Below are 12,195 nucleotides of genomic sequence, written 5' to 3' on the forward strand. Positions count from 1 at the left end.
ATTGTTTGACATTTGTTTTTGTAGGTATTAAGTTTTTAATTATATAAAATTATATTTATTATGACTTTATTAGTCATATATGTTTGTGGACACGTGTTGACATCCAATGGTACTGATATGGTTAATAGGTTGGCGTGGCGTAAATTTGACGGAGTGATAAAATTAATAGCACAAGGAGTAAGAGTCAAAATTAAAGTAAGAGGGTTGATCTGTGTTCCAAAACTCAACATATATGACAAAGCAAAGCTCTTTAACTCCCATGATTTTCTTCCTCCTATGTGTCTGCTGATAGATAACATTTGAATGGTAGATTACATGATCTATCGTAGTTCTCACTTCTTCTGCATAGTTGAAAAAAAATTAATAAAAACTGAAATTGTTTTTTATGGTATTGTAAAATTCTTTTATTATAAAGTAAATTTCATGCCTCATATTAAAACACATTAGTATGTAAATTTATTTTTGTAAATTTTTTTATAATTAATAATTAATAATCTTGTAATTAATAATTATTTGAAGATCCTTTACAAACTTAAAAAAACCTTAATAAATATTTTAACCACAAAAAGATTCTATTAAAATAAACTTACAAATGGATAATGATAGGCTTACTACTTCCTACTATCTATTTACTACATTTATTCTATTTAAAAAAATTTTTTACTTGATGGTTAAGGAATTGACTATTAGTGAAGCTGTATATTTTTTTAATTTTTTCTTAATAATTAAGGATGTTAAAAAAATATTTAAAATAAAATAATTAAAAAAATAAAAATTTCAAATAAACTATAGAGTAGTAAAAATTTCAAATATACTATAGAGTAGTAAACTATAAACCGTGTCAGTTTATAGATTTTTTTTTATAAAATATTTTTTATAGCTGTAGTACTTTCTCCCGAAACTTCCAGACAAACAATGGAGCAATCAAAGGCCAATTTAGTACCCATCTTAGTGTGCATTAAATTTAGGAAACAAATAACTAATTTTCTCTCTTTTCAACTTATCTCATTTCATCCAATCATTATAATTTTTTCAAATTCTCACACAAAATAAAATAAATAATTTAATTTTTTCAAATCTCAAAACAAAAATATATTCTAACTGTTAACGCCTAAAAATGGTGCAATCTAGAAAGAGAGAAATATTCATTCTCAGACATGCTGAAGAGGGTTGGGCCTCGATCGGTGTGGTCTGGAGCCCCTGACAATGATTTGGTGCGGCTCTAGGGTGTCTGTGCGTACGTCTATAGTAGTGAACAGTAATTAAATGCTGAGAAAATAAGGAAAGATGGACACACAAATTTATGTAATTCGGTATTAGACCTAAGTCCACGGGGTTTAAGGAGTGGATATTCCACTATAATATGCTTGTTTACAATCTCATGATCTCTCGTCCTCACTGTACAATAGAGATCTAATTTCTCTCCTCTCCTGGAGTCTCTCTGTCGTGAGGTTGAAGAAGATGAAGCCCCTCTCTCGCCCCCACCCCTGCCCCCCAAGGCCGAAACTTGGCCGAAAATCCCTCAAATCCTTCAAAAAAGTCTCGTAAATCGTAGGCACGTGTCTCTTTTATCTCTTGTCTCCTTCCTTTGTGTCATTTCTCTTTGTTTTACATCAAATCACCTATTTTCTCTCCTAACACATTACCCCTTGCCTTTTCCTGTTCCTTCTCTGTCCACTTTTCCTCTCTCTTTCTTTATCTTCTAGTGATGACTCCTTAATAGGTTGGATATTAATAATTATTTTGGGCTTGATGTATTTTATCCCCACATTAATAATATTTTATTTAATTTTTAATTTTAATCTCAACTCATCTCATCTCATCTCATCTCATTTATAAAAATAAACTAGACCTAATACCTGAATCCATATTAATGTCGGATTCGACATGACGATTTCCAATTGATGTCCAAATGGATATTTGGACGTTCTGAAAGTGTCAAATGACCGACCCGAATTTTATCTTTAGGCCCTACATATATAATATAATTTCAGATTAGATTTCTTTCCACCGACGAATCATTCCAAAAATCTCCCATTAGTCGACAAACGGCGCAACCACCTCAAGACCCTTCGGATTAATATAATTCCTACTATTGCATAAATTATTATTCAAATGAAGTTGGTATCTCATCATTTCATTGTTTGGATTCAGATGAGTTGAGATGGATTGAGATGATTTATGAATAATAAAATAAAAATTAAATTATTTATTATATTTTGTGTAAAAATTTAAAAAAATTATTTTAAATTTTGAAAAAGTTGAATTGTTTATTATATTTTGTGTGAGAATTTGAAAAAGTTGTAATGATGAGATGAGATGAGTTGAGGTGGGTTGAGATGGATTACGAATACAAACGAGGCCAAGTTTTTTAGTTATCTTACATCAAATTATAAAATTATTTTTATTATAAAATAGATCTAACGTATCATATGAAATTATATCAATTTATGATTAATTTACTTTTGTTAAACGTTTTTGTTACTGTAACACTTCTCTGTATATTATTTGTGCATTACTACTTATCAATAAGACGAATGCACGTAATATGAAATATTTTTGAAACTTTTGAAAAAAATAGTATACATACATACATGTTATTTGGATTGGAGTGAATTCATTATCTCCCCTTGCAAAAAGCATCCTTTTTTTGTATTAATTTCTTGGTAAATTGTGGCTATATTAGAGGCCTTGAATAACATGATATATAGCTCTATGAGATTTGTATGTGTTCATACACCTTTTAGAAAGTGTCCCTATCTTTTTGAACTATCTTGAATTTTATTGCACCCAAAGTCAATGAATGTAGAATATTTTATGTAAATATTTAATGCAATTACATATGATTGCATGCATCAATGCATGTCAGTATCAAAATTAACAACTCCAGTTGTCCTTTCTAGCTTCTACTATTGCCGATCGACCAACAATGGGTTCCAGGCTATTGCCTTCCCACATGCCACTACAAAGATGCATATCATTTTATAGGATGGTTAGGATTTAGAGATGAGATGCGATAGTTTTAAATAAAAGATAAAAATTAAAAAAAAATATTGTTAGAATATTATTTTTTAATATTATTATTATTTTGAGGTTTGAAAAAGTTGAATTTGGATTTAAAAAAGTTAAATTGTTTATTATATTTTGTGTAAAATTTTGAAAAAGTTGTCATGATAATATGAGATGAAATGAAACACTTTCTAAATCCAAACGGAGCCGACTCTGAATTATAAAGTAATATTGCACTAACTATATATACACCTATATATGCATGTATACAGTTTATCCCACTATTTATTAACTTGATCTGTACAAGATCATGAGTTCAAGTAAGAAGCTAATTACTTGTTTGTCTATAATTTTAGTTGTGGTTTTGTTATGCACTCAAAGTGTGCATTCTCAGCTTCAAGTTGGGTTTTATATGAATTCATGTATGTTGGCTGAATTCATAGTTAAAGATGAGGTCAGGAAAGCTTTCATTAAGGATAAGGGAGTGGCGGCTGGTCTTGTTAGACTACACTTTCATGACTGCTTTGTTAGAGTAAGTTAATCATCATCATGCCACTTTGGTTTTTCATTGCCTCTTTAAGATAGATTTTGTGTCTTTGTTCCTCTCCCTCTACACACACACACACAACCACAGATCACAGGACTGCATTATTAGTAGGGCATCATGTATGTTTCTTTCGATAAATATATCATGCGCAACTAAATGATCGTCTTTTTAACTATTATTTTCTGATGTTATTTTTCACTTATCTGTGTCATTTGATGTCATTTCATGAGATGATAAGATGATGATGGTTAAAAATAGTAACTTCGTTAGTACATGTATACTTTCAGGGTTGTGAAGCATCAGTGCTCATTGATTCCACTGCATCAAGCACAGCAGAGAAAGATTCTCCTGCAAATAACCCCAGCCTACGAGGGTTTGAAGTCATTGATAATGCCAAGGCTAAACTTGAAGCCATTTGTAAGGGGGTTGTTTCGTGTGCTGATATAGTTGCCTTTGCAGCAAGAGATAGCATAGAATTAGTGAGACACGTGCATCTACATTTGCTTATTATATATGCTCTTGAGAAACAGTACTAGCTAGTTTAGGTTTGCTTTACTGAACAGATATCTTGAACACTCTTATTTTGTTCATGCATGCAGACTGGAGGAGTCAGATATTATGTTCCTGCAGGAAGAAGAGATGGCAGAATCTCACTAGCTTCAGAGACATTGACAAACTTACCTCCCCCTACACTCAATGTCGACCAACTCACTCAATCCTTTGCAAACAAGGGTTTCACACAAGAAGAGATGGTCACCCTTTCCGGTAAGGATTTCAGACTCTGCGACCCAAATTCCATGTTGATTTGTTTGGCCCAAATTCATAATTCTTTCTACTTGTAAGTTGTTGTAAGTTGATGTGGAAGACACTTTTTTACACAGCTAACATGACAAGATCTGATATGCAAAAATCTACTAAAAAATACTATGAATATGTGATAAACAGGAGCACACACCATTGGCCGATCTCATTGTACTTCATTTAGCAACAGATTGTATAATTTCAATGGAACAACAAGTCAGGATCCAAGTTTAGATCCCATGTACGCAGCTAGGTTGAAGGAGCAGTGTCCACAAGGCAGCACAGACCCTAACCTAGTGGTTCCAATGAACCCTTCTAGCCCTGCTGTAACCGATGTGGGTTACTACATTGACATCCTGGCTAACCGAGGGTTGTTCACATCAGACCAAACACTTCTGAGAAGCCCAGAAACAGCTAACCAAGTGAATCAAAATGCAAGGAACCCCATGCTTTGGAGGTTCAAATTTGCTGCTGCAATGTTGAAGATGGGTCAACTTGGCGTGCTAACTGGTAATGCTGGTGAGATACGTACGAATTGCAGGGTGATAAATAGCTAGATCGAGGAATATTGTACTGATCTTCAAGCTAAAAGCCAGCTACGTGCTTACTATATATGCTTGTATTCTTCCTACTACAAATATTTAAGCTAATGAAGCATGCTTTCAGGTCACTCTACTTACATTGGATTTTTTTTTTATCGGTAATTACATTGGCCACTCTATTTATATATTCGTTGCAATAGATGATCCGTCCGTTCATTTGCTGATCCACAATTGGTTCCCTCCGTTTATTTGCTAAATAATACATATCCAGAAGTCCATTTCCGTAAGCTACACCTTTTGGATAATCAAAACACACATTTTTCTTTCCAATGCAAATCAAATCCACGAGTCAAATGTCAATGCGACAATGGCCTTCCAAGTTAGTAATAATTCAATGACCTTCCTACTCGAAACCCATGATCATTTGAGGAGATCTCGACACACTTTAGGCATGAACTTTCTTCTTTATGGACAGTTACAAATGTGAATCAAACCCATGTTTGAATAGAAATTGACATGTTTTCTGATATAGTCATTCTAAACTTCTTGTTGCCAGAATTCTTCCTTCTAGACAGATCCTTGAAGCTAAACAACACGAACTTTGTCCTAGCATGCATATCAAGGGTTTTTCTCGGCCATTCAAGTTCTACCTACTTTACTAGTTGATTTTTGGACTTAATCCAAAAATAAACTGCCTCCAACACAATACTAAAGACACAGCTCATAAATTCAAAAGCCAAGTAATCTCAAGAACTTAATTCTTGGAGATATAATGCAAGTATTCTTTGGCTCCCAACCACATATTGCCAGACATTCTACGCAAGGTTCTAGCAAATCATCTTGTAAAGAAACCATAGCATGACTTGTTGGGATTAAAGCTTAGATGAGTGGTAGACCTAAAAAAACCAATAAGTCGGTAAAGAAGACCTTGATGACTCAAGAGTATAATGACTCAGAAGAACGAAACACCCTTGCTGTGACCCAAAACTGTCTCGAGTGCAACACAAAAAAAGTAAATTAACCTCCACACAGATGCGAACCAAATTGACTGAAATAACTAAATGCTGACATAAATATCAAAACGGCAAAACTCATCGTCTGAAAGCAACAAGGAAGAATAGACTGTGAAACCTATTTAAGTGGTGAGCTCCATAATAGCACTCACAATGTCCCCACTGTGAGTCTTGAGAGCCTTGACAGCCTTGCTCCTTGAAACACCTGCCTGTGTCATGACCAAATCAATGTCTCGAGGCTCCACCCCAGCTTCATCAACTTCCTCCTCTTCCTCATCCACCTGCACTCCAGCAGAAGCAGAAGTATCTGGTTTTGCCATAACGGATCCCATGTCTGGCATCCTGAACTGCTGAGCAGCCTGCGTCTGCAGCTGTGAGCTCAAATCCTCTATCTTTGCCTCTCCAAATATGACATACGTCTCAGAATGTGGGCTTTTAAAGACATCAGGTTTTGAGATGAAAAAAAGTACCTGAACAGCAAGAATATTTGGCAGTGAGTTTCAAACCATCAAGTAGATATCTGATTACATCAAAAGGAAACCAGATGACAGCTTACATTTTTGGTTCTCTTGATGGTGACCCTGCTAACACCAGTAACAGGTTTCATACCCAACTTCAACATTGCCTTGCGACTCTTCTTTTCGCTTCTGCTCTGCTTGGAACTCTCATTCACACCTGCACCTTATTCTCGAATCAAATACTTGGACAACAGAGAAAAAATTCACATAATTAAATGGCTAAGAAATACCCTGACTTTCCAGCAATAACACAGACATTTATTAAAGTTGAATAACGAAACCAAACTCAACTACGTAAATATCTTTGCAGCTGCAGTGTCTCTGTTCTATGTATTATTTAAGACAACTGAGACATAGCACAAACAAAGTAATCGTTAGAAAATGAGACTTCTACAATGGGTCAAGTGTTGCAAAAACCTGAAAACCATTAAAAAAATTAGCATTCAAAATATTCAGTCTCTTCTATTATCTCAGAAGGGAAATTTTCTATAATATGTTTTTGACAAGCAAAAGCAAAATACAATGGTATTTCATCTTCAAGGTGATCCATATCAGCATAAACCACTCTTAGATACACCCTAGCGATTGAATGGCACTATCTCAAACAAAGAATTATTTCTTTTGCTTTTGGAAAGCTATTACAAACTCATGATCCAAACAACCTTTTCTTTTCAATTTCACTTTTTCGGGCTTGCTGGATTCAATACATACCAATCAAGTCCAACCTCTCCACATTTCCTTAGATAACCAAGCATACAAACCATTTACACACATGATAAAAACACACCCAAAATATTCAATAAAATCTCAATCAATGTTCCAATACCCACCTCAGATCAACGTTCATTCTAGTAAAGTAAACCCCCCCGTTTCCAAAATAAAAATAAAAACTATAAATACCACTCACATCCAAAAAATAAATGAAAAAACCACACCAAGAAACCCTAGATTCAACCATCAAAGAGAACCCTATGAATGAACAGGGCGGTCAAAAACGGAAAGAAGAATTAGAAAAAAAACCTTGAATCCCATCCTCTTTCTCATCCTCGTCTTCGTCATCGTCCTCATCATCTTCGTCATCGTCCTTCTCATCCTCCTTCACATCCTCGACGACAACCTCATCTTTCTGCCAAAACACATACGCAAAATGAAAAAAACCAAATTAAAAAAAACATAAACAAAATGAACCCCAGAAAATGAAACAAATTTATACACATGTAAAACTACTAAATGGGGGACCTGAAATTCAGGGTCCTTCTTGGGGTCGTCGGTGGCGAGGGCCTGGGGCACAGTCTCGGGCTCGGCGGGCTCAACCACTGGTCCAGGTGACATGGCTTTTCCTCCTGCTGCTGCTGCTGCTTCTGGGGAATTTTGTTTCAGCTTGAGCTATGGGGATGAGTAGAGGAAAAGTGGAGACTCAACACTTGGGGATAAACGTTGCTTTCAGTGGTGAAATGTGTAAAGATAAGGGTTTTCTCACGAGCTGGGCCAAGTTTGAGTTCTACTGCTGCTCAAGTCCTAGAAGTCGGCAGCCCATATCTACGGTCTACCTCTTGGGTAAGCCTTAACGGAATAAAGCATCAGAAAAGAAAAAGAAAAATAATTTGTTTATTTTTATTAAAAAGGGCTTTTTATAATTTATACACCTCAACACTCAATTAAATCAATTACCGGATAAGATATGATATTTAAATTATATTCTCCCATAGATTTTATATCTGTTTTTTAAAAAGTTTGAATATTATATGGTTTGTTTTTTCTAACATTTAAGATCTCCAAATTGATGCATGCGGCTCATTGGTACGTTTCTATTTTATCTTCTATTCTTTCTAAAAGAAAGGGGAATTGGAATTCATTTCCAGGGTTTTCAAAGACCACACATAGGAAGAAATTTAATTTTGTAGTAGAACGATAGTTTGAATATTTAAAAGACTGGAAGGAAGTTTTTGTACCCAGTCGGACCAGGCACGAACCACTTCTTCGAAACTAGAGGCCCATGACTTGGCAGGTTAGGAAATGAAATGAAAGAGACACAGGCTAGCGTAGGAAGGGAAGGACAAGCAACATACTCTCAGACCCACTGCATTAATGAGGGAAAGGATGGTCAGGATTCTGTCCTTGACAGGATCAGCCGCATTAAATGCGAAGTCGAATGGCCCGCACCAAAGGTCAAGGTCCTATCCCTGATAGGAACAGTCGTATTAAATATGATGTCATGCCGTTTGAAACAAAAGGTGAACATTATAAAAGCAAGGAAGTCAAAAGACCTCTCTAGAAACAAAGGTATAAATAAGAGAAAGCAGATAAGGGAGAGGGGTTTACCACTCTTATCAAACTCTTGGCTCTCTCTCCTTTCTTCCAATGAGATTATTTTCTAACTTTGGCATTGAAGGTGTCAAGGTCCCACAGACACATCCAACCACCCATTTTATTCCTTTGGCAGATGCTTGGTAGGGTTTGGAGCAGGTGGTTACAAAACAAGCCTCAACAAACACAGTCTATTACCAATTGTATAAATTTATTTTATCTCATGTATCATGTGCACAATAGTTAGCTAGCTGTAGATTTTATATTTCCTGCTAGAACTTAACTATAAATGTATTCTTTCATTTCATGAATCGTTACAATTATGCAATACTTGATTCATTCTCTTATCATGGTATCAAAGTAGACCTAGGCTATCAGAGCATACTTAGTCCACCATAGCTATCGCTCTTGATATGTCTTCCTCTTCTTCTGTTGTTTAACATCCTACATCTGAGGATTATTCACTGGAGATAATCCTGGAGCTATTCTCGTTTCTTAGTCACTAAATGGAGATAGTTATTTGACATGGAATAGATCATGGCACTCATTGCCAAGAACAAATAGTGCTCTGTTAATGGTGCTCTGCCACAATCTGCAAAAACAGATTCGATATATGATGCATGGATCCTATGTAATACCGTTGTATTGTCGTGGTTGCACAATGCCTTATCAAAGGAAGTAGCTTCGTCAATCATTTACATTAATTCTGCAAAAGATGTGTAGAATGACTTGGAGAAAATATTTGGTTAGAGAAATAGGCCTCGTATTTTTCAAATTCGAAAAGCAGTTGATAATTTGACTTAAGAACAATCCTCTGTAAGTTCCTATTTCACACGATTAAAGAGCTATTCAGAAGAGATGATGTTTTTGTCCAATGCCACCATGCTCATGTGGAGCTATTAAGAAGACTATTGAATTTCAGCAAAAAGGTTGCAAGCTGCAATTCTTGATGGGACTTAACGAGTCTTAACGCCCCCGCATATGCGCGGGTGGGGAATTTTTCCTAGTACCCCGCCCCCGCATGGGCAAGGGCGGGGTACCCCATCCCTCTGCCGGTGTGCGGGGGTGGACCCTCATCCGTCCGCACCCCCACATCCTCCTACTAAGCCTTCGGCCTAATACAATTTTCTAGGCTCTAAATGACCCAAAATTGATTTTTTAGCCACTGTGGGTCCAGAATATGGGTGTAAATCCAAACCGAAAAATCGGACCGGACCGGACCAAACCGAACCGATTTTACCGGTTTTGAACCGGTCCGGTCCGGAACCGGTTTTTAAAATGTAAAAACCGGCCGGTTCTGGGATTTTTTAGATCGGACCGAACCGGACCGGACCGGTTGATTAAAAAAAATAAAAAATAATATTTTTATATATAAGTTTTATACAAAATATTTTATATATATTAAATATTAATATATATAAGTTTTATATATAATGTATAATTATAAATTTTTATGTGAATTTTTATATATAACATATATATTCATATATGAAATAATTTCTTATTATAATTTATAAATTATTACATAAAATGTTAATACTAAATCACTAAAAGTTTATAACTAATACTAATATATAAATTATAACTATACTAATAGTCTAATATTAATACTATTATATAGTTTAATATATTAATAAAAGTATAAACAGTTTTTTTTTAAATCAAAATTTTTTTTTTATAAACAAGTTTTTAATGACAAATTGTGAAATTTACATTTTAAAAAAATCGAAAAACCGGACCGGACTGGACCGGAAACCGGTAAAACCGGAACTACCGGTTTAGGAGGGTAACTGGTGCGTAATCGGTTTTGAAAAATACAAAACCGGTATATACCGGTTCGATCCTAGATTTTATCCAAAACCGGACCGGACCGGACCGGTTACACCCCTAATCCAGAATTCGTTTTTGAGCCACTTTGAGCCCATAATTTAACTTAAAAAATATATAGATATAAAAACTGAAAAAAAATAATATATATATAATCATAGATTGAATTATTAAGTAGATATTAGGTTTCAACTATTAACTAATTAAGTAATAATCATCACTAAGGCAATAAGCTAAAATAAGTAGTTTACAATTATACAAATTAAGAGAACTAATAAACTATTACACTATTACAAACTTATTTAAAAAAATTAAATATTACAAATTGTACAATTAAGTATTGTAGCAACATTACAATTAATTGTAAATTAACAAAATCATAATTTTTAAATTTGATCAATTTGATTTTGGGGTGGAGCTGTAGCGGTGAGTTTACTGAATAGTGAGTTGTGTCGATTGTTGTGAGACTGAAAATCAAGATCATAAAAGTTAATAAGTTATAAAACCTGAAATATTAATAAGTTAAAAATAAAATAAATTAGAATTTAAAAGTTATAAAGATGAAACAAAATTTTAAATGCAAAAAACAATTAAGGGAGAAATTGTGCAAACCAAGGCAATGGTGGGTCCAATACAAAGATTGAAACCCCTAAATTAATTTAAGGTATTTCGAAACCCTAACTTAACAATATAGTTTCTTAGACTTGAAAGACTATAAGCATAGCAACTATATAATGAACATAAAAATAAAAAAAAAAGTAGAATAAAAAAAAAGTATCACTTGACATTCATATATATATATATATATATCATCTTAATTAATTATATTGTATTTCGAAATAACCTAGTGCATTCTATTTTTTTTTTTTGGTAGGGAACATGAAATTCTGTTTTTAATCCCCTAAATTAATTTTTTAAACCCCTAGTGCATAGCAATTTTAAATATTAAACCCCTAAATTAATTTAGGGTATTTTCAAAACCCTAAATTAATTTAGGGTTTCGGATTGGAGTACTAAATTAATTTAGGGTTCCAATCCGAATTAATTAGATACAAATAATATCATGATTCAATGATTCACACACATTACATAATGCAAACAAAAACAAAAAATAAAAACAAACGGACGGGACTCATTCAAAGTTCAAACCACATGCACAATCTAACCTCCACAACACATAATTCACAAAATCTCATCCTCCATCTCCGATAAACCTCATCCTTCCTCCAATCTCCATTAAAAATATAAATCACAAAAAAAATAAAATTTTGAATTTAGGGTTTCTTACCTTCGAATCTTCGGTGATGGAGATGGAGAGAGAGACCGGGTGCGAGTCGCGCGACGGCGACAGTGACGAGGACGGCGATGCAGAGGGAGGGACCGGGTGCGGCGCCGGGAACTCAAAAAAAGGGAGAGACTTAGAAGTGAGAGCAACTGAGCGAAAGAGAAGTGAGCGAGGTTTGGGAATCGGGAGGGGGGGCCGGGGGTGGGTTTTGATATAAACGACGGTTTTTTTTATATATAAATAATATATATATATATATATACATTCAGGGGCAGGGCGGGGGTCACCCCCATCCCGTCCCCGCCCCCGGAGGGAGGCCCAGATGCGAGCTGGTGGCCCTGCCCCC

At 34.8% G+C, this 12,195-nt stretch overlaps 2 protein-coding genes across 3 annotated transcripts; one reads left to right on the top strand and one right to left on the bottom strand.

The window, feature by feature from the left end:
• Nucleotides 1–3,284: 3,284 nt before the first annotated feature.
• LOC109007523 (peroxidase 5-like) lies at nt 3,285–5,682 on the top strand. 2 transcript variants are annotated; one of them, XM_018987209.2, is made up of 4 exons: nt 3,285–3,541; nt 3,844–4,035; nt 4,156–4,321; nt 4,502–5,682. In XM_018987209.2, the coding sequence occupies exons 1-4, from the start codon at nt 3,320–3,322 to the stop codon at nt 4,912–4,914; spliced, it is 993 nt and encodes a 330-aa protein (XP_018842754.1). In that variant the 5' UTR covers nt 3,285–3,319; the 3' UTR covers nt 4,915–5,682. The 2 variants fall into 2 exon arrangements, with proteins under 2 accessions (XP_018842754.1, XP_035542488.1); XM_035686595.1 differs by having other exon boundaries at nt 3,307–3,541; nt 4,607–5,682.
• Nucleotides 5,683–5,796: 114 nt separating this feature from the next.
• On the bottom strand, nt 5,797–7,978 carry LOC109007524 (nascent polypeptide-associated complex subunit alpha-like protein 2). The gene is made up of 4 exons (XM_018987210.2): nt 7,670–7,978; nt 7,451–7,556; nt 6,469–6,587; nt 5,797–6,382 (listed from the first exon to the last, which is right to left on the bottom strand). The coding sequence occupies exons 1-4, from the start codon at nt 7,760–7,762 to the stop codon at nt 6,035–6,037; spliced, it is 666 nt and encodes a 221-aa protein (XP_018842755.1). The 5' UTR covers nt 7,763–7,978; the 3' UTR covers nt 5,797–6,034.
• Nucleotides 7,979–12,195: the final 4,217 nt, after the last annotated feature.

This window comes from Juglans regia, chromosome 16 (assembly GCF_001411555.2).
Source record: "Juglans regia cultivar Chandler chromosome 16, Walnut 2.0, whole genome shotgun sequence".
NCBI lineage: Eukaryota > Viridiplantae > Streptophyta > Magnoliopsida > Fagales > Juglandaceae > Juglans > Juglans regia.